Genomic DNA, 22,820 nt, shown 5'->3' with positions numbered 1-22,820 from the left:
AGGAAGATTGTCGAGAAGGACCAATTCCAGACCTTGGGGGACCTGCGGAAGCAGTGGACTGAGTCTGGAGTAGAAACATCCAGAGCCATCGTGCACAGGCGTGTGCAGGAAACGGGCTACAGATGCCGCATTCCCCAGGTCAAGCAACTTTGGGCTACAGAGAAGCAGCAATGGACTGTTGCTCAGTGGTCCAAAGTACTTTTTTCAGATGAAAGCAAATTTTGCATGCCATTTGGAAATCAAGGTGCCAGAGTCTGGAGGAAGACTGGGGAGAAGGAAATGCCAAAATGCCTGAAGTCCAGTGTCAAGTACCCACAGTCAGTGATGGTCTGGGGTGCCATGTCAGCTGCTGGTGTTGGTCCACAGTGTTTTATCAAGGGCAGGGTCAATGCAGCTAGCTATCAGGAGATTTTGGAGCACTTCACGTTTCCATCTGCTGAAAAGCTTTATGGAGATGAAGATTTCGTTTTTCAGCACGACTTGGCATGAATTTTGGCAACTGAAATATTTCAGGTCTTTTTTGTTTTAATACTGATGATTTTGGCATACAGCTCATGAAAACCCAAAATTCTCGAAACAAATCTCAAAAAATGTGCATATTTCATCCGACCAATAAAAGAAAAGTGTTTTAATTACAAAAAAAGGTCAACCTTCAAATAATTATGTTCAGTTATGCACTCAATACTTGGTCGGGAATCCTTTTGCAGAAATGACTGCTTCAATGTGGCGTGGCATGGAGCCAATCAGCCTGTGAAATTAAGCCATTGAAATTCTGTGAATTTATGCAATTTAATTCACAGAAATTCAATTTGGCCAACTGAAAAATTTAGATGTGATCAGTCACTTGAAAATTTTAAATTGGAGACCTGAATTTTTTATGATTTTTTTTTTACAGTGTACTGGCCCTCATTTATAAAGCAGTCTGGTCATGGGCAGCGTAACCATTGTGTGTGGGTGGGACAAGACCCACCCACTTTTTATGACCCATAATATTGGACCCACTCACTTTTATCGTCTCTAATTCAGCTTGTCTGTTTACCCACCCCTAACCGATAAACACTTATTATTACATGTTAGAATTTATTTGACACTTTTCTAATATTTTCTTCATTTTTTTGAAAATAAATGGCTTTCCGATCTGATATGTGATAGGAAAAGCCACTGCGTCTTCAGCGGTTCGGATTAGGAACATCAGAACGACCGTTGTGTTCGTTATTACACCTAAGAACAGAACACTACAATCGCTTATGCTGGTTTCACACTGCACGCGCAAGCAGTGTGTTGGCAGGGCAGGAGCAGTAAGTATGGAGAGCGGGAGTCGCGCGCTCCCGTTGTGCATTCACACTGGCATCATTCGTCTCACACAGAAGAACCGCGGCTCGTGTATTGCAGATACAGAGGAATATTTTCCATTCTGTCACATTTTCCGGTCTTCTCCTCCGACACTGTCATTCTTGTGCTTTGATTTATGATGGGAAGCATATATGCTGCAAATGTAACCTTAAAGTTAAGACATGCCTCTGGGTTTAATAATTTAAACTGCCGGTTGCAGTTTAGACAAAAACTTTTGGCAGTGATGTGTTTTCATGCATTTCATTTATTTTTTTCACAGCGTAGGATGTTTTGTGGTGAAACTCACGGAACACTTCACTTAATGATTTTATGGTGAAATGTGTTATTTTTCATGTTAACCAGGTCAATTGGATGAAAAACTATGCACTGTACTGGCTTTAATTCAGCACGAGCAGCACAGCAAAAATAGACTTGATGCCGGCATGATCTCGGCACAGCCACTTCTGCTCTGCTCATGCGACGTGCTGCCGCGCTGCGGTGTGAATGCTCTAATTTGTTAACATATGCGGCAAAAAAACCACGCGCTACTTATGACCTGCTAACGCGTGCAGTGAAACCTGCCTTAAACACCATTCTGCTCCAGCATATCAACAATGGTGGACTATGATGAGCTCGCTCAGGGCGGATCTGAGTTGAAGCGCTGCTGTCAATCAACAGTCGTGTGAGGGGATGGCTCGATTTGAGACCGAAGAGAACATATAAGGAGATAAAAAAAAAAAAAAAAAACACTGGATGGATTTTTATCATTATAGGATGGTCATGCACAGCCAACACACATTTCCATACAATCAACTTGTAAAAGTGCATGCACCATTATATGACCCCTTTAAGGAATACTGGCCAACAGTCCATGTCTCTCTGTTCTTCACTCGTCTTTTCAAAATGTATAATAAATAAAATCAGACAAGCAGTTTGCTAGTCTCTGTCTTCAATGAACATTGCACTCAATTGTAACTATCTAAAAAACATGCAATTTTTTATGCCAATTCCGCCTGCCATACAGCGTGATGTGAGCCCGCGACGCAGAACCCTCTGCCCTTCTCTGCACATCACACGTGTTCCAAGGAGAACGCGCTTGAATGGACGCGCTCGAGTGACAGTAACGCAGTTTAATGGAATAAAATAAATAATAGTATAGTAATAGCGTAGCAATAGCTACACATGCAACTATTAATTATTGTAATAATTTTCATTATAAAATAAGAATGAATATATTGCTTTCAACAGATGTGGTGTTTATAATTCCGCTAGATGTCGTCATATAGCCATTTATTGTTAAATCTCTGTCCTAATAGTTTTTTTTAAAGAGTTAGTCAGACGGATGGTCTTCACCAATCATTGTATGGAGAAATACTACGCAATGAAAGTGAATGGGGACTCATGTTGCGTTTCATAGAAGTAAGAAAGTCAAGTTTTGAACAACATGAGGAATACCCACTCCCCAATATTTTTGGCCTAATATCCCATTCACTGTATACGTTCCCTGCCTATATTAGGCTACAAGTGAAAAAAAAAACTAACATTTTGTTGCATTGCAGGAACATGCTGATATGATATTTGGTTTGGTTTCACAGATTAATAGCTTAGGGAAACGTTTTTCTTTTAATTGACAGAAGTGAAGATACATGATAGACATGATACTTGAAGACATGATACATAAAGACATGATACTTTAACACTCATATATGAAGAAATAGTGTAGATGTAGACATTTATCTCATAATTTACTCACCCATGTTATTCCAAACATTCTTTATTTTGTGGAACATAATTTTGGATATTTTTAGAAATGTCTCAGTGTTTTTTGTCCATACAATGGAAGTCAATGCCAAAACTGTTTCTTCAGAATAACTTAATTTGTGTTCCACGGAAGAAAGAAAGTCATACAGGTTTGAAGGGTGAGTAGCCTACATTTTCGTTTTGAGGTGAACTGTCTCTTTAAGTTACAAGGATAAATTTTGACGTGTAAACATTTGTAAAGAACATTTAGCTTTATTTATGCTCGTATGTTGTTTACAGTATCCAACTTTCTAGGATTTTGTTTTTCTTTTACAATTAAAAGTTTCTCTAATACTGACGTGTGTCGGTTGGGGCTTAGGCAGGCTTGCCTAAAGGCAATATGCAGGTGTTTTAGCTTCTTCTGTCGATGTAGGGTTGAGGTGGAATTACTCATCTCTTCAATATGTGATAGATAGAGTGGTAACACAATTTTTCCTCATACTCTTATCCCAGTAATGGGCCCATTCTAACGGGGCTTTTTAGGCCTGTCCAGTGTTTATCTTGGAGCTCACAACAGAAGCAAACCCAGGCAGAAAGATAGACATGAGAGGGAGGTCTTATCTGTGGAAAGTTTTTAATTATGTGCAGTGTAAACCCTAGATGTTGGTTTTGGCTCGTCAAATGAAGATAAGTTTCAGCCGGTGTATGGGATACTGAGGGATGGGCTCTTTGCTTTGAGGTCGGAGTTTAGAGGATGAAATTAAATATAGGGGTTGTGACATTTGAAATGTTGTTGCTCAGATAAATAGGCTTTGAAGCATGTAAATGCAAAAATGTATACAAGCTTTTTGTATGAGAAGGATGAATACAAAATTAATATAGTTTATATTATAGTTATATGGCATTTACTACCATTTAATTGCTCTATTTATTTTCTCGCTTCAGTGACTCTCTTCAAGACAGAGGTTCCCAAGCAGATTCAAGCTGCAGTCCCACATAAACTTTTAACAAAGAAATTAACACTCTAACAAAGACTAAATTATTTTAAAGCTTCAGTCCATAACTTTTTGCGCTCTAGCAGTTAATAAACAGAAAGAACATTGCAGCCGGAGCTACATCTCTCTGTTTGTGTCTATGGCGGATGACGCAGGGACTGTGCTCCTCCTCAGCGGTTCCTACCAGACCGGTCTGAAATAGTCCCAGTATAAACACTTATCATACCATAATGATTCAGGGTAAGACAAAAACACGGGTTGGAAAGGTTTATGGTGTATATTCTCATTATATAATTTTTGTAAATTTTGAACACAAAAAAGATTAGACAGCAGCTTTAAAAACAACAATATTTTTTAAAAACATATAGTACAAAATAGTCACTGACATGAAACTTAACTTCTTTTTAAGATTGTGAGTCTTTTTGAAAGATTCATTAAAATAACTTTACTTTTTGACTTAAACTTTATTTCTGTATTCGAATATCAATGACAAGACCAGCGCTATATGATCATGGTTAATATTGGCTATTCGTATGTGTAAAATACTGTAAAATTCATTATACATCAGGAAGAATCTTCAGATTTTGCCTTTTAGAGCCTGAACTGCAGTGTCCTGAACTGCAAAATAAACCCTAGATTTTCTGTCCCTCTAACTTAATCTGCTTTATAAACAGAGCAAACCAATTAAGGGTGGAAAACAAGCCTTTCCTTACTAATGTGAATCAAATGTGGAAGTAATTTAGGTCCTCAGAACTTCACAAGACACCAGACCAAGTCCAGCTGAGTGAGAGAGGGAGGATCGTCAGATGACGTTGACTTGTACATCTGTGGTTGTAAGTATGTGTGTGCGTGTGCTTAACCTCTAAGGGAATGATACTTTCTCCTCTTGCATCACTCCTGAGCTGTACCGAGTGCACGCCAGTGGTGGTCAGAGTGTACATGCGTCAATGGCAGTGTTGTAGCTCTGTGTACGTCAATAGCGAGGGTAGACACTCCTCTGAGCCCATGCTCAGGGGGTGGATTTGTCATCAGTCTTTATCTCTCCCCTCCTCACTGAAGCATATTTCACTCTCCAAAGCACCTGGGGTAAGACCCCCTGTGAAGAACAATGAGGTTAACTGAATCCCAGCCAGAAACATTAAAAGAAACAATCTGTTTGGATTGAAGCTGCTTACTCAACTCTACAATAATAAAAACTGTGACCTACCACAGAAGCCAGTTCTGGTGTAATATTTGAAAGAAATGTCATAATTAAAATTAAATGAATAGAGCCTGTATTTGTCCATACACTCTAAAAAATGCTGGGTTGTTTTAACCCAATGTTGGGTCAAATATGGACTAACCCAGCAATTGGGTTATTTTAACCCAGCGATTGGGTTGTTTTAATCCTGCGGTTGGGTTCAATATTTGCTTAATATAACCCAATCGCTGGGTTAAAACAACCCAACAGCTGGGTTAGTCCATATTTGACCCAACATTGGGTTGTTTTTTACTCAGAATTTTTTAGAGTGTACTCTTGTGTGTGTGCGCGCGTGTGCGTGTGTGTGTGTGTGTGTGTGTGTGTGTGTGTGTGTGTGTGTGTGTGTGTGTGTGTGTGTGTGTGTGCATGTTTTTGTGACATATGAGGACACAAATGTGTATAATGACATGGGTATGACATAGGTATTACAAGAAGAGGGTGAAATATGAGGACATTGGCCATGTCCTCACTTTTCAAAATGCTTATAAATCATACAGGATGAGTTTTTTTAGAAAGTAAAACTGTAGAATGTTTCCTGTGATGGGTAGGTTTAGGGGCAGGGGCAGTGTAGGGGGATAGAAAATACGGTTTTATACAGTATAAAAAACTTTATGCAGAATGTCCCCATATGTCCCCAAAAACAAATGTGTGTGTGTGTGTTTGTGTATTGTTTTTGTGAAATAATCGGGACACAAATGTGTATAATGACATAAGTATTACAAGGAGAGGGTGAAATATGAGGACATTGGCCATGTCCTCACTTTTAAAAATGCTTATAAATCATACAGGATGATTTTTTTTAGAAAGTAAAAATGCAGAATGTTTCCTGTGTTGGGTAGGTTTAGGGGCACGGGCAGTGTAGGGGGATAGAAAATACGGTTTACAGTATAAAAGCCATTACACTTATAGAATGTCCCCACATTTCACAAAAACAAACGTGTGTATTTTCATGTAGTAAAAGGGAAATCTGGCTTCAGTTCTTCCCCTCTCCCACTCAGACTGATTGAGAGTAGTGTTAGAGGAAAAATCTACAACATCCTCAAATGAATGTACACAAACACCAAAGGTGCTGTTAAACAAAGGTGTGTAGTGACAAACACGCTAACTTTATTTATATGAGCCCCACATACTTTAGTATATACATCAATTGATATATTTGTCAGAGACAGAAATGTTTTGTAGATATAGAAAAACAGTTATTATTAATGATTTGAATAATCAAAACACAAAAAGAAAATTGCTTAAAATGGTGGGCATAAATCATTAGAAAGTTCCATGTACACAATGCAAAGCCATGGTACAATATACAATTTCCATACACAATTTCCCAAACAGATAAATGCAAAAATCAGGAGAGATGTGACTGTGAAAAAATATGAAATCAAGGGAAATTCAGAAAAACTAATTATGACAACATTGGGATATTTTAGACAGCCCACTCTATCTGTAATGTCTCTCCATGTATGAATCCACCACCCCTTTAAGGAAATGAGCACATCCTGTTGTTTTAATAGTCTTCCTGTTAAAGAGTTTATACATGTGATTTGCACAAGCTGAGGTGGACAGACATACAGAACTATTCCAGGATAAAGCATGATGGCGCACATATCTAGATCTACTTCAAAACCGCAAGGGACTCTTCTGTTTTGGGGTAAGATCTGAACCTTAAGAATAAAAATGGTTTTAAATTCATAGGAATTCTGAAAGACTGAATGAAGAAGTACTGTAGCTATCTTCAAAATATTATAAGAATTTTATTCGGATTAACTATCGTTAACTGTGTTTAATAAAAAATGTGGAACAATAATTCTCATGTGATCTCTAATGGTGTGTGTGTGTGTGTGTGTGTGTGTGTGTGTGTGTGTGTGTGTGTGTGTGTGTGTGTGTGTGTGTGTGTGTGTGTGCCTTCCTCACTATAAAGAAAACAGTGAAATATCATGTAAATTGTACTGTTGACTTCTTCAAAATTATGCTTTGAGTTGGTAGATTATAGATAAATAAGGAATTAGAACACTTCTGAGGAAATGACTGTCAGGATCCAGCTGGAAACAAAGGGAGGATGTGCACTTGTGCTCCCTCTTCATCTCCTCCCTTCCTGCATCTTTTTCCATGCTTGTCAATATGCTCCTAACTGCTGGATTTGATTTATAATGACAAATCAAGGCCAGCGGTGTTTCAAAATTTGAGTGTGATTCATGTGTATAATACAAAGTTTATTTTTCATGATAGTCTGTCTGTGTCTAATGGTCTCAACTCTGCAGACCCTGGTGCCAAATGAACAGAAATACGCTGTGGTGAGATGTGTTGACATTTTTTCTGATAATTATATTGTAAAAGTTCTATTTAGGAATTCAATTTGCTATCAAGCTAATTTTTTGTAAACCCATGCTCTGTATCTCATGAACATTTATTTTTCTTCTGGGCTCTAGAGGCAGACTGCATCAACCCCACCGTCAAAAGTACAAACCACTGCCTACACCAGAGAAGGTAAGTGGTACAGCTGTATAAATATGGCAGACATATTGGCAAGCTTTTTGTTTTTCTGAGTTGTATGTCCAAATAAACCCTACTGTGAGGTTGTTTTCAATATATAGATTCAATTGATTGCATATTGAGCAGCTGATGTGCTGCAATGTAGCATTATATACTATAAGCACTAACAGAGAGTAGTAGACAATCAGTGCTTAGGAAGGTAATAGCATAATAAAAAAAAATAGAAAGATGGAAAAAATAGTATTGTGTCGCAATTCTACACTGCACTGAGAGATTTTGTCGACACTTTCAATCAAACTTTTTCCCCTAATATTTATATTCATGGGAGAGCCTCCGGAACGAAGAATAAACCAATTGCTTCAGTTTGATATTTGGATAAACACATGGCACAGGGGAGATTTTGGCCTGTTGTTAGGATCCAAATACAGAAACAAAGATTGTATTGTTCTGTGAGTGTCACACATTTAACAACATAGAAGGCATATATACCTAAGCATATTCACTCATACTCACCTTTCTGTGTTGTTTGCTTTCTTTAAAATACAGGGTTAACATACAAGTCTCCATTTCTCCTCACTTGCAAAAATGTGTGTACATTTTTAAAAAAGAAAGCTAATTGGATACCATTTTTTGTATTATTATTGTATTTAAAATGTAAAGCCCTAAAAAGAACTCCTAAACTTCTAAGGACACTGATAAGCGTCTGGAATGAAGTATGCACTTTAAATTTTAAATGTATGTTGAGGAACTCTGACCTCATATGCAGTACCGTTAGAATGTCTTTGCCAAATGTCTTACTTTGGCATTTGTTTTACACAAAGTAACTTTTTTACACTAAATTACTCTGGGACCATTTCCGCCTGGATATGGCCTATAGCCAAATTGAAAAGTTTGCATGCCCCATACAGTGGTCTAAATACACAATTTTGGTGTAATTTTACAGGAAACCCTTTGAAGTTACATAAAAACCTGCTAAAAGTGAATAACATTTAGTGTATGTTGTCTGAGCTGTTCTAATACAAACCCAATCCCAAAAAAATTGGGACACTGTACAAACTGTGAATAAAGAAAGGAATGCAATAATTTGCAAATCTCATGAACTTATATTTTATTCACAATAGAATATACAGTGGGGCAAAAAGTATTTAGTCTGTATTGTGTAAGTATTGTAAGTAAAGTATTGTGCAAGCTTTCTCTCTTAAAAAGATGAGAGAGGCCTGTAATTTACATCATATGTACACTTCAACTATGAACAGAATGAGAAAACAAACAATTTTCAGGCAATTATTAATTTTTCATTTTTAAAGAATTTATTTCCAAATTATGGTGGAAAATAAGTATTTGGTCACCTACAAAAAAGCAAGATTTCTGCTCTCACAGACCTGTAACTTCTTTAAGAGGCTCCTCTGTCCTCCACTCGTTACCTGTATTAATAGCACCTGTTTGAACTAGTTATCAGTATAACAGACATTTGTCCACAACCTCAAACAGTCAGACTTCAAACTCCACTATGGCCAAGACCAGACTTGGAATGACCCACAGAGAGCTGGGACCAAAGTAACAAAGGCTTCATGAGTAAAACACTACGCAGCCAGGGACTCAAATACTGCAATGCCAGACGTGACACCCTGTTTAAGCCAATACATGTCCGGGCCCGTCTGAAGTTTGCTTGAGAGCATTTGGATGATCCAGAAGAGAATTAGGAGAATGTCATATGGTCAGATGAAACCAAAATAGAACTTTTTGGTAAAAACTCAACTTGTCATGTTTGAAGGAGAAATAAAGCTGAGTTGCATCTAAAGAACACCATACCTACTGTGAAGCATGGGGGTGGAAACATCATGCTTTGGGGATGTTTTTCTGCAAAGGGACCAAGACAATTAATCTGTGTAAAGTACAGAATGAATGGGGCCATTTTTTGTGAGATTTTGAGTAAAAACCTCCTTCCATTAGCAAGGGCATTGAAGATTAAACGTGGCTGGGTCTTTCAGCATGACAATGATCCCAAACACACCGCCCATGCAACAAAAGTGTGTCTTCATAAGAAGCATTTCACTGCCCTCGAGTAGCCTAGCCAGTCTCCAGATCTCAAAATCCGAATTACAAAAAACGTTTGATCTCTGTCATTGGCAAAAAAGGGTATATAACAAAGTATTGAGATTAACTTTTGTTATTACCCAAATACTTATTTTCCATCATAATTTTTAAAGAATAAATTCTTTAAAAAATCAGACAATGTGATTTTCTGGATTTGTTTTCTCATCCTGTCTCTCATAGTTGAAGTGTACCTATGATGAAAATTGCAGGCCTCTCTCATCTTTTAAAGTTAGAGAACATGCAAAATTGATTGCTGACTAAATAATGTTTTGCCCCATTGCAGATAACATATCAAATGTTGAAAGTGAGACATTTTATAATGTCATGTCAAATATTGGTTCATTGTGGATTTCATGAGAGCTACACATTCCAAAAAAGTTGGGACAGGTAGCAATAAGAGCTGGAGGGTCAATTTGCAACTACTTTGGTAAATTGGCAACATGATTGGGTATAAAAAGAGCCTCTCAGAGTGGTAGTGTCTCTCAGAAGTCAAGATGGGCAGAGGATCACCAATTCCCCCAATGCTGCTGCAAAAAATAATGAAGCAATATCAGAAAGGAGTTTATCAGAGAAAAATTGCAAAGAGTTTGAAGTTATCATCATCTACAGTGCATAATATCACCCAGAGTCAGAGAATCTGGAACAATCTCTTTGCGTAAGGGTCAAGGCCGGAAAAATGAAAAGAAGAAAGAATTTTCAGGCCCTTAGGAAGCACTGCATCACATACAGGAATGCTACTGTAATGGAAACCACAACACAGGCTCAGGAAGACTTCTAGAAAACATGTTGGTTAACTAGTGCTGTCAAAATTAACACGTTAATAATGCGTTAATCCAAATTCATTTTAATGGGGCACTAATTTTATTAATGCGCGATTAACGCAGCGTGCATTTTCAGTTTGATCTGTGGTAGTTGGAGAAATTGAGATCAGCCATAGACATAATGCAGCAGCAGCAAACATTAATAGGGAAAGAAAAGGGTTAACAATAACATTACTCTGAAACAAGTGCAGTTATAGCCTACACAAGCTACCATATTTTCTGCTTAACTTTTATTAGACTCCAGTTTCAAAGAAAAGTGTGTTTTTTCACCGAGCACATTATCTGCAGTCTGAGCGCGATGCACTGCAAGCTGACTCTCGCTCATGTCCGACGTAAATCATTAACACCATCACCACTTAGAGTACATGTGTTTTATTGAACTAAATTAATTACAATCGGCTATAATAAAAAAACAGGTTACTTTTCTGAACAAGAGCGCTCCCGAGTCTGTGTTCTTCACACTGTTTTCCTGAATCACGGCACAGTTCGACACACACACACACAATACCGGCAGTTCATTAGGGAACGCGCATATCTTAAAGGGGCCACACTATATTCGTACTGGCGGAATATGGACCTCCTCCAGGTATGGTGTGGTACTGGTGCGCTCCCAGGTCCGCATGCCAGCTTTCACATTACTATTTTTTCATACAAACTGTACCCTGTACTGAATTAAACAGCCAGTGTAAAAAACTCCCTTTATTTATATTCTTAAAATGAGAGAAATCCCTGCTTATTCTGATTTTTTAAGCTTAGGCTTAAGAGACATGAACTAGTTCTTTGAAAAATATCTATGACCTTTGATACATGTCTAGTCTTCATGCTTTGAGTGTGGTTTCATACATACATTTGCATAAAGTGCGCATATTTGTCCATACCCATGTTGGTTAGAGCCGTGGTTCCCAAACCTGTCCTGGAGGACCCCCAGCACTGCACATTTTGCATGTTTCCCTCATCAGACACACCTGATCCAACTCATCAGCTCATTAGTAGAGATGGCAAGACCTGAAGTGGGTGTGGGAGACATACAAAATGTGCAGTGCTGGGGTTCCTCCAGGACAGGTTTGGGAACCACTGGGTTAGAGTATTAAAAACTTAAAAACATATTAATTTAAGGTACATTTAGAACTGATAATAATGTGTGATTAAATTGTGACTCATGACAATATACAATTAATCACAATTAAATATTTTAATTGACTGAAAGCCCTACGGTTAACACAATCCACTTTGCCACTCGCTGTTGCTGGCTAAAACTCTATAAGTCAAAAAAGAAGCCATATTTAAACATGATCAAGAAGCACAAGACCTTGCATTTTCCAACATGACAATGCCAGACCACATACTGCATCAATTACAACTTCATGGATGTGTAGAAGAAGGATCCGGGTACTGAAATGGCCAGCCCACAGGCCACAGTCTATATCATCACTACCATAGAAAACATTTGGATAATTTGCATCATAAAGAGGAAGATGCGACAAAGAAGACCTAAGACAGTTTTACAGCAACTAGAAGCCTGTATTAGACAAGAATGGGACAACATTCCTATTGCTACATAGGTACTTTTAGCAATGTTTTATGTAGCTTCAAAGGGTTTCAAAATTGTATATTTAGACCACTGAATGTGGGTATGGGAAGATTTTTAATTATGGCAGGCCAAATCCTGATGGAAATCCCCAAAAATGGTCCCAGAGCTAAGGAGGTTAAATAAGCCAAACCATCCAAGGTGAATCTTAACATACTTTTAGTTTGAAACAAACAAACAAACACAATTTTTGGTAAATATATATATATTATATATATATATTATATATATATATATATATATATATATATATATATATATTTAAAGATGAGAAAAGCTTTAATTGAGAATTAAATATTTATCCAATCAATAGCATGATGATTATACCTCTCCATTTAAAACTAATCCCTTCCGAATAGATGATATATTGTCCAAAAGTTTGAGTTAGAGAGTTGCTAAAAAAAAAAAAAAAAACACTAAAAGATTAAACCTTTATTACAAAATCAGTACTACAATAAAGTACTACTAAAGTTTCCAGTAGAATGAATCTATTGGTACCAATTGAAGACAAACTCACATGGTCAACATGATCCACAAGCCCAGAAGTGTTACATAAACTGTTCCAGCCCTCCCTCGGCCCCGGATTCGCCTTTCTCTTCCTTTGAAGTGAGTGAGCTGAGAGTTTGTTTCAATCACAGCTGGTCTCAAACCAAAAGTGCGGCCCTTCGAGCACAGATGGCAAACTTTGATTATATAGTTTCCCGAACTCGATCTGTTTAATATGACCCAGTTATTCTTAAAAGTGTCCGTTCCATCAAGCCGCCCTACTCTGCCCCTAAATGTTCACTCATGTTTCCTGTTTGGAAACAGATGCAAAAAATGCAAATAAATCAAAACCACTGAGCCAACGAGGAATCAACCTGAGTGAAACTGAGTGTTTTTTTAAAGGGGGAGGCCCGGTTGCAGATGTGCATCTGGTCTGGGTGTGCTCGTCTCAGAAAAGATCCACGCCTCGGGGAAACAGCAATCCTTTAAACACAACACTGCTTTATAATATCACAAGTCGAAATGAGAACCAGTTCTAATGCAGAAACTGTTCCATTAAAACAAGAAAAGACATTCATGAAGCTCAGTTAACTTTTCTCGAATAGACATTGTAATTCCTCTACTACTCGCCACAACTAAAAGCAAGCTCACACTTCAGGACTGGATTGACTGGAATGAACTACAGGACAAGAATACCTGGATTGCTGTGGTGCTTACACTACACAACAAGGTTTCTCGCCATTTGTCATCATGTTGTCATAGCAGCACTCATACAGGGTACTCTAACTACAAGACATTTGGTCAAGAGACCAAGACATTTGGTCAAGAGACCAAGACATTTGGTCATTTGGTTACATTGGCTGGATTAGTTCCACCTTGTTGTTGCATAGAGGGGTGTAGGTAAATCGGCAGTTAGAAAACCCCAATAGAAGTTTTTCATAGGCTTTTGAATTATTGCAAAAAACAAGCTCTGTGATCAACAAAAGTGTATGATATTTACATGTTTAGTCCATAAAGATAGTTTTCACAGATGACCACAACATTTGATGCATAAATGCAGTTGCCAGAAGTAAAAAGCTAAAAGTAGGCTATAAACAAACTACAACATGGTCCGTGGCTTACACGTCACATCACTAAGTCTCCAACAATTCTTTCAGTTTTTGTCTAAAAATATTTTCTGAAAAACAAGTCTGAGTTAGACTAGTTTATTAGAGCACAATTATGAGCAAAATGAGGCTGTAAAAGTTTACTGAAAAAACACTCATTAACTAAAGCAAACACTGATCACCATGATGGTGACTAACTATTAAGTAAACTGAACAATTATTTTCAATAAAACATCAACATCTCTTTTAATTCTCAATAAGAACTTTTGTGAACGTATGACAGAAATAAAGTCAGGTTTGTAATAAGTGAAGCTAAGATGTGGAAAGAGTAACAAAATATTATACTCAAGTAAAAGTACTATTACTACAATAAAATTTTACTTAAGTACAAGTAAAATTACCGGTCTAAAAATATACTCAAGTAAAAGTAAAAAGTAGTTCATTTAAAATGTACTCAGAGTAAATGTTACTGGGTGGGGGACTCTCTTTTGTAGGTTTGTGATATAATTAGATTTTCACAATATGATAACCAATATGAAAACATCTGAGTTTCACAGCAGCATTGTATTAATTATTTAAGAAATAAACTATAATTAAATTAGGGTTATTATTATCACCAGTTAAAATGCCGTTAAAATAATGAAAGCTGATTTTTCTTTTGGGGGGGGGGGGGTTGAACAAATGCTTTATTATAACAAACTTAAAACCATTTGTTTGTTTTGTTTATTAATTTCAATAAAACACGTCTAATAAAATAAATTTAGTAAATGATTATGAATTAGATTAACAAATAATTTTTTTCAATAATTTATTAAAATGTTTAAGAATAATAGAGTTCTGACATTTCTCTTTCTATGATTTAATACAAATATATTATCGAAATGGTGGTGATCAAAGAAAATGTTACAAACATGTATCATTTAATTTTGTGGCAAAGTACTGCAAAACAGTTTTAGTAAATTAAGCCATGGATTAAAAAATATATTCTTAAATAATGTTTAAATTACATATTATTATTATTATTATTATTATTATTATTATGAAAAGTATGTTCTATTGTAGGCCTAATAGTAGTAATATATCATGTCATAAATTCTTCTTAAACCAAACATTAATTTTGACGGGTTTTATTGAAGACCTGTTTCACCTGTTTTTATTTGACCTTTTATAGCAGTGTTCTTTGCGCTTTAATATTCATAGACCATGTCGTGATTTGATTTATTGTAGGCCTATAGCTCTACTTTTTCCAGTTATTCATTCATCCATCATTTTGTGTGTTTTAAGTGACTTGCGCTAGAATGTAAAGTCAATGTTTATGACTGGATTCCGGGATTCCCTCTGCATCACAGAAATCATTTGGCCTTAAATAAACATACCTTTATTGCACAAAGGGAGGGTTTTCCCGAAAATGTTCTATGTTTCCTCATTTGCATCCACATTTTTTGCAAATTTGATATTCTCCAGGACAACACCACGTTGTTATATTTTTTCTGTATCTAAAGTATTTCCAAACTAAGCAGGGGTTCACAACGGCGTTTCAATTACAACTGGGTCAGTGTCACTGACATCTGCCTCGTCCGTCTCATTTTTGCACCTTTGTTGCCTCCTGCCCTTCAATTCAATGCAGTCGTTCCGGATTGCGATTTTGTACTATTTATTTATTTTTATTCAGTAATGGATGTGGTTAAAAAAATGTAGCGAAGTACAATACTTCAAACAAAACAAGTAAAAGTAAAACTAGTCAATTAGCTACAGTAACGCGAGTAAATGTAATTCATTACTTTCCACCTCTGGTGAAGCTCATAATTATGCTTTAATAACAAATTACGGGAGGAACATGTTCAAATTATCTATCCAAGCATGGGCGTCGGAACCATTGTGTGTGGGTGGGACAAGACCCACCCACTTTTTAAGACCAATGATATTGGACCCACTCACTTTTATCGTCTCTAATTCAGCACGTCTGCTTACATTGACTACCCCTTAACTGAGAAACTTATTAAGAAACGTATTATTAAACACGTTAAACGCTTAATATTTTCTATTTTTTTATTGAAAATAAGTACTTTCCGATCTTATATTTGATGGGGAAAGGGAGTAGAGCGTGTGTGGCAAAAGGCGGATTCGAACATATGCCCGCGATATGCGTCAAAACTTGATGCCATGCGTCTTACCCCTACTCTATAGCCACGGTAAGTAATTCAGTGATTTCTGTAATTTTGTCTGGCCTAATCAATCGTTTAGTGCAACTTATTCATTATCATTATCTGTGAAACTGTTGATTTCTATGGCAGTTAAATGAATACAGCCTTTTTATTAGACTATTGGTATTGACTGGTTTGAGGTCTCTTTTGGTATAGAGGGATATGGCCTAAAACGCACCATAATGCAGGAAATCACATCTATGAAATCATTTTTTTTTCTGGGGGACAACGTCCAGACCCCCCGCAAAACACTTTCCCATTATACCATATTTTATACTGACCCACCCACTTTTTATTTGCTTCCGACGCCCATGTATCCAATAATCATGTCATTGCAACCAGCTGTCAGCAATCAGGGGTCAAAATGTCTACCCAATCAGCACAAATGGAGGATTATATACTGTAACAGCCGGATTTCACGAAAAATGCGTATAAATAGTACGAGTATGCAATGTCGTGGAATGTATACGCCAAAACTCATTTTGGCGTGCATGATACGTTGTTTTTCGCGTGCATATGATACGCACTTTATGCTTTTTCAGTACTTTTTCCTGCCTGGCTCACCTGGCTACTTATACGGAGGACTACTCTGGGTTCTGGCCAAATAGCAAGCTTAGATACTGCATGTCTCCTCGGACAGCACACCAAATACGCACACTATTATGCATACTATTTACTATCTGATAATTTGCAAATGTGGACTTGTTAAATGCTGCTTGTGGAGTTGTCCAACCCTCTAGCCTAGAAATCTAGACGCACCCTTGCAGCAGCAAATCTAATCTGCTGCGATTGTCGTCTAGCCACTCTCAGTACACTTCTGAGCACCAATCACATCGTGTATAGAGTTGGTGGGCGAGGCTTAACATAATGACGGCAGAGTAGCGCTTGTGTGCTACTAGTAAACACAGAGGCTGGAGAACTATATGGCCTTTCGAATCAGCTTTGACCATGACACTTGGAGTTAAGCTTTCCTCTGAGAAAAGAACAAAGACCTGCACTGAAGTCATTCTAAAAAAGGGAAGATTAGTTTCGAGTTTTGCCGTCCGGATACGGTGAAAGTTTAATTATAAACTAGCTCCACTTCATCTTCGTTCATGGGCGTCGGAACCATTGTGTGTGGGTGGGACAAGACCAACCCACTTTTTAAGACCAATGATATTGGACCCACTCACTTTTATTGTCTCTAATTCAGCACGTCTGCTTACATTGACTACCCCTTAATCTTATCTAAGAATCTTATTATTAAACACATGTTAAACGCCTTATTTCCCCTTTTCTAATATTTTCATATTTTTTTTATTGAAAATAAATACCTTTCCGATATGATATGTGATGGGGAAAGGGAGTAGAGCGAGTGTGGCAAAAGGCGGATTCGAACCTATATGCTCGCGATATGCGTCAAAACTTAATGCCATGCGTCTTACCCCTACTCTATAGCCCATAAGCCCAGTAACTCTAATTCATTGATTTATTTCATTTTGTCTGGCCCAATTAATCGTTTAGTAAACAGCACTTTTTCTGTCTGGATGCGGAGCATAAAAAACATGCAACTTGTTCATTATCATTATCTGTGAAACTGTTGATTTCTATGGCAGTTAAATGAATATAGCCTTTTTATTAGACTATTGGTATTGACTAGCCTAGAAATCTAGACGCACCCTAGCGGCAGCAAATTTAATTTGCCCGCAAGTGTCGTCTAGGAACTCTCAATACACGTCTGAGCTGTATTCCTCACAATCTGGACGGCCCAATCACATCGTGTATAGAGTCAGCGGGTGGGGCCATAATGACGACGTGCCGAGTTGCGTTTGCGTGCTTCTAGTAAACACAGAAACTGGCGAACGGCGGCGGTCTTTCGAATCAGCTTTGACCGCGACTCTGGAAGACTTGGAGTTAAGTTTTTCTCTGAGAAAAGAACAAAGAGCGGCACTGAAGTCATTCTTAAAAAGGGAAGATGTGTTCGGAGTTTAGCCGACCGGATATGGCGAATGTTTGATCTATCAACAAGCTCTGTTTCACCTTCGTTGCTCTGGTTGGTGTAGCACTATCCTATCGCGTGCAGAGGGAGTTTGAAAGACAACCGTTTATCCCGCCCCTCTGATTGAGCCCTGTCTATGGTGAGTTTCCAGACCAAACATCTTGATGTGGGTCTGGCTTGTCAGGCTAGGTATTGACTGGTTTGAGGTCTTTTTTGGTATAGGGGCATATGGCCTAAAACGCACCATAATGCAGGAAATCACATCTATGAAATATTTTTTTTTTCTGGGGGAGAACCCCCAGATCCCCCGCAAAACTATTTACCCACCTTTCATATTTTGTCCTAGCCGCTACTGACCCACCCACTTTTTATTTGCTTCCGACGCCCATGCCTTCGTTGCTCTGGTTCGTTGTAGAATTATCCAATTGCGTGCAGAGGAAGTATGAAAGACAACCATTTATCCCGCCCCTCGGATTGAGCGCTGTCAATGGTGAGTTTCCAGAACTACCTCCAGTCCCCACTGGGGAACATTTTATATTTAGGGGATGTTTTAACGAAGTTATCACAATTCTTTTTTAGAATGTTTTAGAGAATCTTATCCTACCTTTTAGGAAAACATTCTGGAAACAAAAAAATTACCACTGAAAACATGTCTAACCTGGTTGTGTATTGAGACCAACCACAGTCTTGTTCTAGGTATAGTGTGAGCTTGCTTTTCGTTTCAGTGAATCAAAGTCCTACAGCACGACCCGTGCAGTCCCGATTTCCGAGCTGATTACTCATATGTGGTGATTTATAAAAAAAACACATTTAAGAATCTGTCGGAAAGCAAGATATAACTTTCACCATGTCCAGCTCAAAATGAACTAAACAAATAAATAAATAAAAAAAATACGAAGGAATTAGGCTAGCGTACTTGGTAAGAATTGTGAGACATATAGGCTAAGTAAACTGGCAGGCTGCGCTGTTAAATATAGACATGAAGAGTTGTGTGGTTAACAAGAAATGAACACATTTATGACTTAAATCTCATTCACTTTTTTTGTTTGTTTAATATTTTGATATTTAGTTATGACCAATTGAAGGACTGTATTTATGGCACCGGTTAAAGTCAGTGAAAAGTCATTAAAAGGATTTACTGTTTGAGTCTGACTGAGAGAGAGAGAGAGAGAGAGAGAGAGAGAGAGAGAGAGAGAGAGAGAGAGAGAGAGAGAGAGAGAGAGAGAGAGAGAGAGAGGTGGAGCGTTATTACGTGGGAAAATTAAAGCGTTTTCGGTCAGCAGCTTCTGAACATCTGGTAACCCCGATTCCACATGTGGAGACGGCGCATCACGCTTTCACCCGTTGCGTTTCCTGTTATGCCTCGCGCTCTTTGGTGTAAAAGTTCAGGGACATTCATTGGCGGGTTGAGACCATCTCGCCAGCGCTCGTTTGCTCTGATATGAGGCTATCGTTCAGCTTCTTTGGCGTCTTTCTGTCTTTTCTCTGTGGTAAGTTTTGTGTGCGTCGATGATATACAACTTCAGCTTTCATTTATCCTAAATTTGACTGTGCTTTCAGGATGAAAATGTCACAAACTATTATCTTATACGATGAATATGATGTAGGATGATCTTTTCTTTTTCTTTTTACTTATATTTTTTTGTTTAGATCCTGGCCATGGAGATGGAAGAACAGTTGGTATGTACTGTAGCCTACATTACTTGTGATAGCTTAAGAGATAATTCTATACTGTTTATTTATAAAAACTTGACACATAAAAGATGCCTATATTATGCACAAAAAACTACATTATTTTTGACAGGATTATTCACATTGACTTATATCAATCATTATTTATTTCCTTTCATTTACATTACAGGCTGTGCTAACAATAGCATATGTGAACCATACTGTTTCATTTGTGTGAACGGTTCCTTGAGAACTCAAAAATGCTATGAATACATAGTGGTGAACTGGTGTTTATATAATTTTCAAGTGGCTATGTCTTTGATGAACAATACTGACTGGTGTTCTCTGGAGAGAGTAAAAAGGTACTTTCTAAGGATTCATTATCAAATGCCACATATATTAGTGTATGTGCTTGATAGTAATTGATTTTCTTTTTGTCTGTCTCTCTGCAGTGCATACAACAATTTCACTGTGTGTACTGAGTTTGTTGCCGAATGTCTTCTGCTTCCCTGGCCAAATAATTATGTTGAACGCATATTTGTGGATATCCACACCACCTATTTTCAAGAATGCCCCACAGAGGCACTGAGGGACCCCCCTCCTAGCATCGTCCTTGCCCTTGTCATGACCCCCATATGCCTAATCCCTGCTATGGTGGTCTTGGTTGTTCTTAAGACTAAAAATGGAGACAGGAGGTCCTAGAGAAGATCCCAGGTGCAGATTTTGCTCTCCCACTGAATGTGCACCTGGCCATCTTCAGGTTTAAACAAACCAGAATGCAGGATGAGCATTTCTTCTGGGGGTGACATCTGACTGGAAAATGTTACTGTACTTCAGTGAAATAATTGGTGGTTAAAAAGTATATGTATCATTAACCTACAGCTGATGTGCATTTCAGGCATTGTTATGACAACCACATCTCCAAACTGCACATAGGTTTCAGGATGTAAATGCATAATCTAATGAAATGTGAAATGGCAATGAGACCTCAATGGCAATATATCGTCAGGTGTGCTGCACATAACCAGGTGTACAAAACTTCACAACACAGAACACAAACTGATTTGAGTTTCCACTTTATGCACTGTATGAAATATTTAACCTATGTTTTAATTTAGATTTGTTGTTTATTTGGTGACAAGAGCTGTTTAGCTGCCTCCGAGCATAATGTCTTAGTGATTTTGTTTCTATTTTGACACAAGTCATCAAGAATGACTTTTTAAATTTATTGAGACAATTATTGAAAAATTAAGCAAAATTAGTCAGTCTGAATGCATTACAAAACAAAGCTGAATGGAAGTTGTTCTTTTCACCAGGCAGCTTATTGAATATCTGTTTATTTATATAAGTTAATGACATACACATGTCTCTGAAGAAAAACAACATTTGAGAGGGAAGGGGTTGTCAGAAAATGGATACATTGTCCATGTTAATTTTACTCTGCCCTTTACAGAACTGCATTGTAATTTGCTTAGCAATATAGCCTAATTACTATATCAATGTGGCCACATTAATTTCTGTTTTTTATTATTATTTCAGTAATGGTTTATTTTAGGACAGCTGTCATGTATGTCTTGTGTTTTTTTAGGCTACCAAACACTTTGAAGAACCACTTTAAAAGCTTGTGAATCATTTTAATCGTCACCTTTTACTTTGATTGAAAATGTTTTTATATAATTAAACCACATTTTACCAGGAGTCTATCATGGTGATTTAGTAAAAGTGTCCTTTATGTATTTTTCCATATTAATAATAGCCTTGCCTATAGTGTTTTGTGATGCCGTCATATGGAAAAGGCATGCACAAAAATCCCCTCACACTTCTGACAGAAGGTTTAATGTTGGAGAGGGAAATACTGGAATGAGTGAGTTTGCTGTTTATAGTCTTACATCATGTTCCAGTGAACTATTAAAGTCAATTAAAAATACAAGGTTTTATTTGTTCATAACATAAACAACTGAATTTAAGATGAAATCACATCTGTAAAAAACAGCTTAAACCATCCTAACCATGTTGAAGATGGTCTCCCACCCTGGCCAGCCTAAAAGTAGACTGATCTGCATCATCTGCAGTAGACTAGCTCTTTACAATGTTTTGTAGATGCACTATATTCCACTGTAACACACTGAAACTATTCTGTTAAATATTACGTGTTTGTCGGGACTCGGCCTGGCAGGGTGTGGTGGGAACGAGAGTAATCACCCACCTCCTTTGTCTCGTTCTTCGGCTCTCCTCCTCGTCCTCCTCCGACTCAGATCAGGCATACGCCACGCCCTCGTCCATCAGCTCATCCAATCCGGCGTCACTATTACATGTCCCGGGGGATAGGACACACCTCACATCTTAACCATTCAGTCATTCACAGCCGGCCAGATGCTTCAGGCCTTCATTACTGCCAGATCTCACTGTCAGATCCTCGGCACTGATCCAAAACAGAGATTCACATCTGTACCCTCCCCTGGCCAGCAACTTGTGCAATTAAGGTCTTACAGTTGCACTACAGCACAACTCACGAGCTTCTGACAGACCCGTTTTATTCCTTACATATGGAATTTACATTAGGCCTAATGCTATGCAGTATGGTTTGTTAAAATAAATTTAATTAGAATTCATCTTAAAATAAATATTTATATAAAATTTGAATGTATTGACTATGGACAATTAACCCTAACTTGTTTGCTCATTCCTCATTTACACAAACGTCTTCCAAAATTAAGTTAAAGGGTTAGTTCACCCAAAAATGAAATGACCCTTATGTTGTTCCACACCCGTTCAGAGACCTCCGTTCATCTTCGGAACACAGTTTAAGATATTTCATATTTAGTATGACAGCGTATCTAAGTGTAGGCACACTATATTGTTGCATGTCCAGAAAAGGAATAAAAACATCATCAAAGTTGTCCATGTGTGACAGTTAGTTCATTAGAATCTCTTGAAGTATCCGAAAATACATTTTGGTCCAAAAATAACAAAAACTACGACTTTATTCAGCATGTTTTCTCTTCCGCGTGTGTTTTCAAACCTCAAATAAAGATTCAAACGGTTATGAATCAGCTTATTGATTCATGA

The 22,820-nt window shown here is 37.6% G+C and overlaps 1 protein-coding gene across 1 annotated transcript; it reads left to right on the top strand.

Moving 5' to 3' along the window:
- The first annotated feature begins 6,828 nt into the window (after positions 1-6,828).
- ramp2 (receptor (G protein-coupled) activity modifying protein 2) lies at positions 6,829-21,449 on the top strand. The gene is made up of 6 exons (XM_067418806.1): positions 6,829-6,958; positions 7,537-7,601; positions 7,737-7,794; positions 19,731-19,760; positions 19,942-20,113; positions 20,204-21,449. Exons 1-6 carry the CDS (start codon positions 6,901-6,903, stop codon positions 20,451-20,453), a joined length of 633 nt encoding a protein of 210 aa, XP_067274907.1. The 5' UTR covers positions 6,829-6,900; the 3' UTR covers positions 20,454-21,449.
- The last annotated feature ends 1,371 nt before the right edge of the window (positions 21,450-22,820 follow it).

The sequence above is a fragment of the Pseudorasbora parva genome, chromosome 2, assembly GCF_024679245.1.
Source record: "Pseudorasbora parva isolate DD20220531a chromosome 2, ASM2467924v1, whole genome shotgun sequence".
Classification (NCBI taxonomy): domain Eukaryota; kingdom Metazoa; phylum Chordata; class Actinopteri; order Cypriniformes; family Gobionidae; genus Pseudorasbora; species Pseudorasbora parva.
The sequence above is the reverse complement of the archived record's forward strand: the minus strand, read 5'-3'. Positions and strand labels throughout refer to the sequence as shown.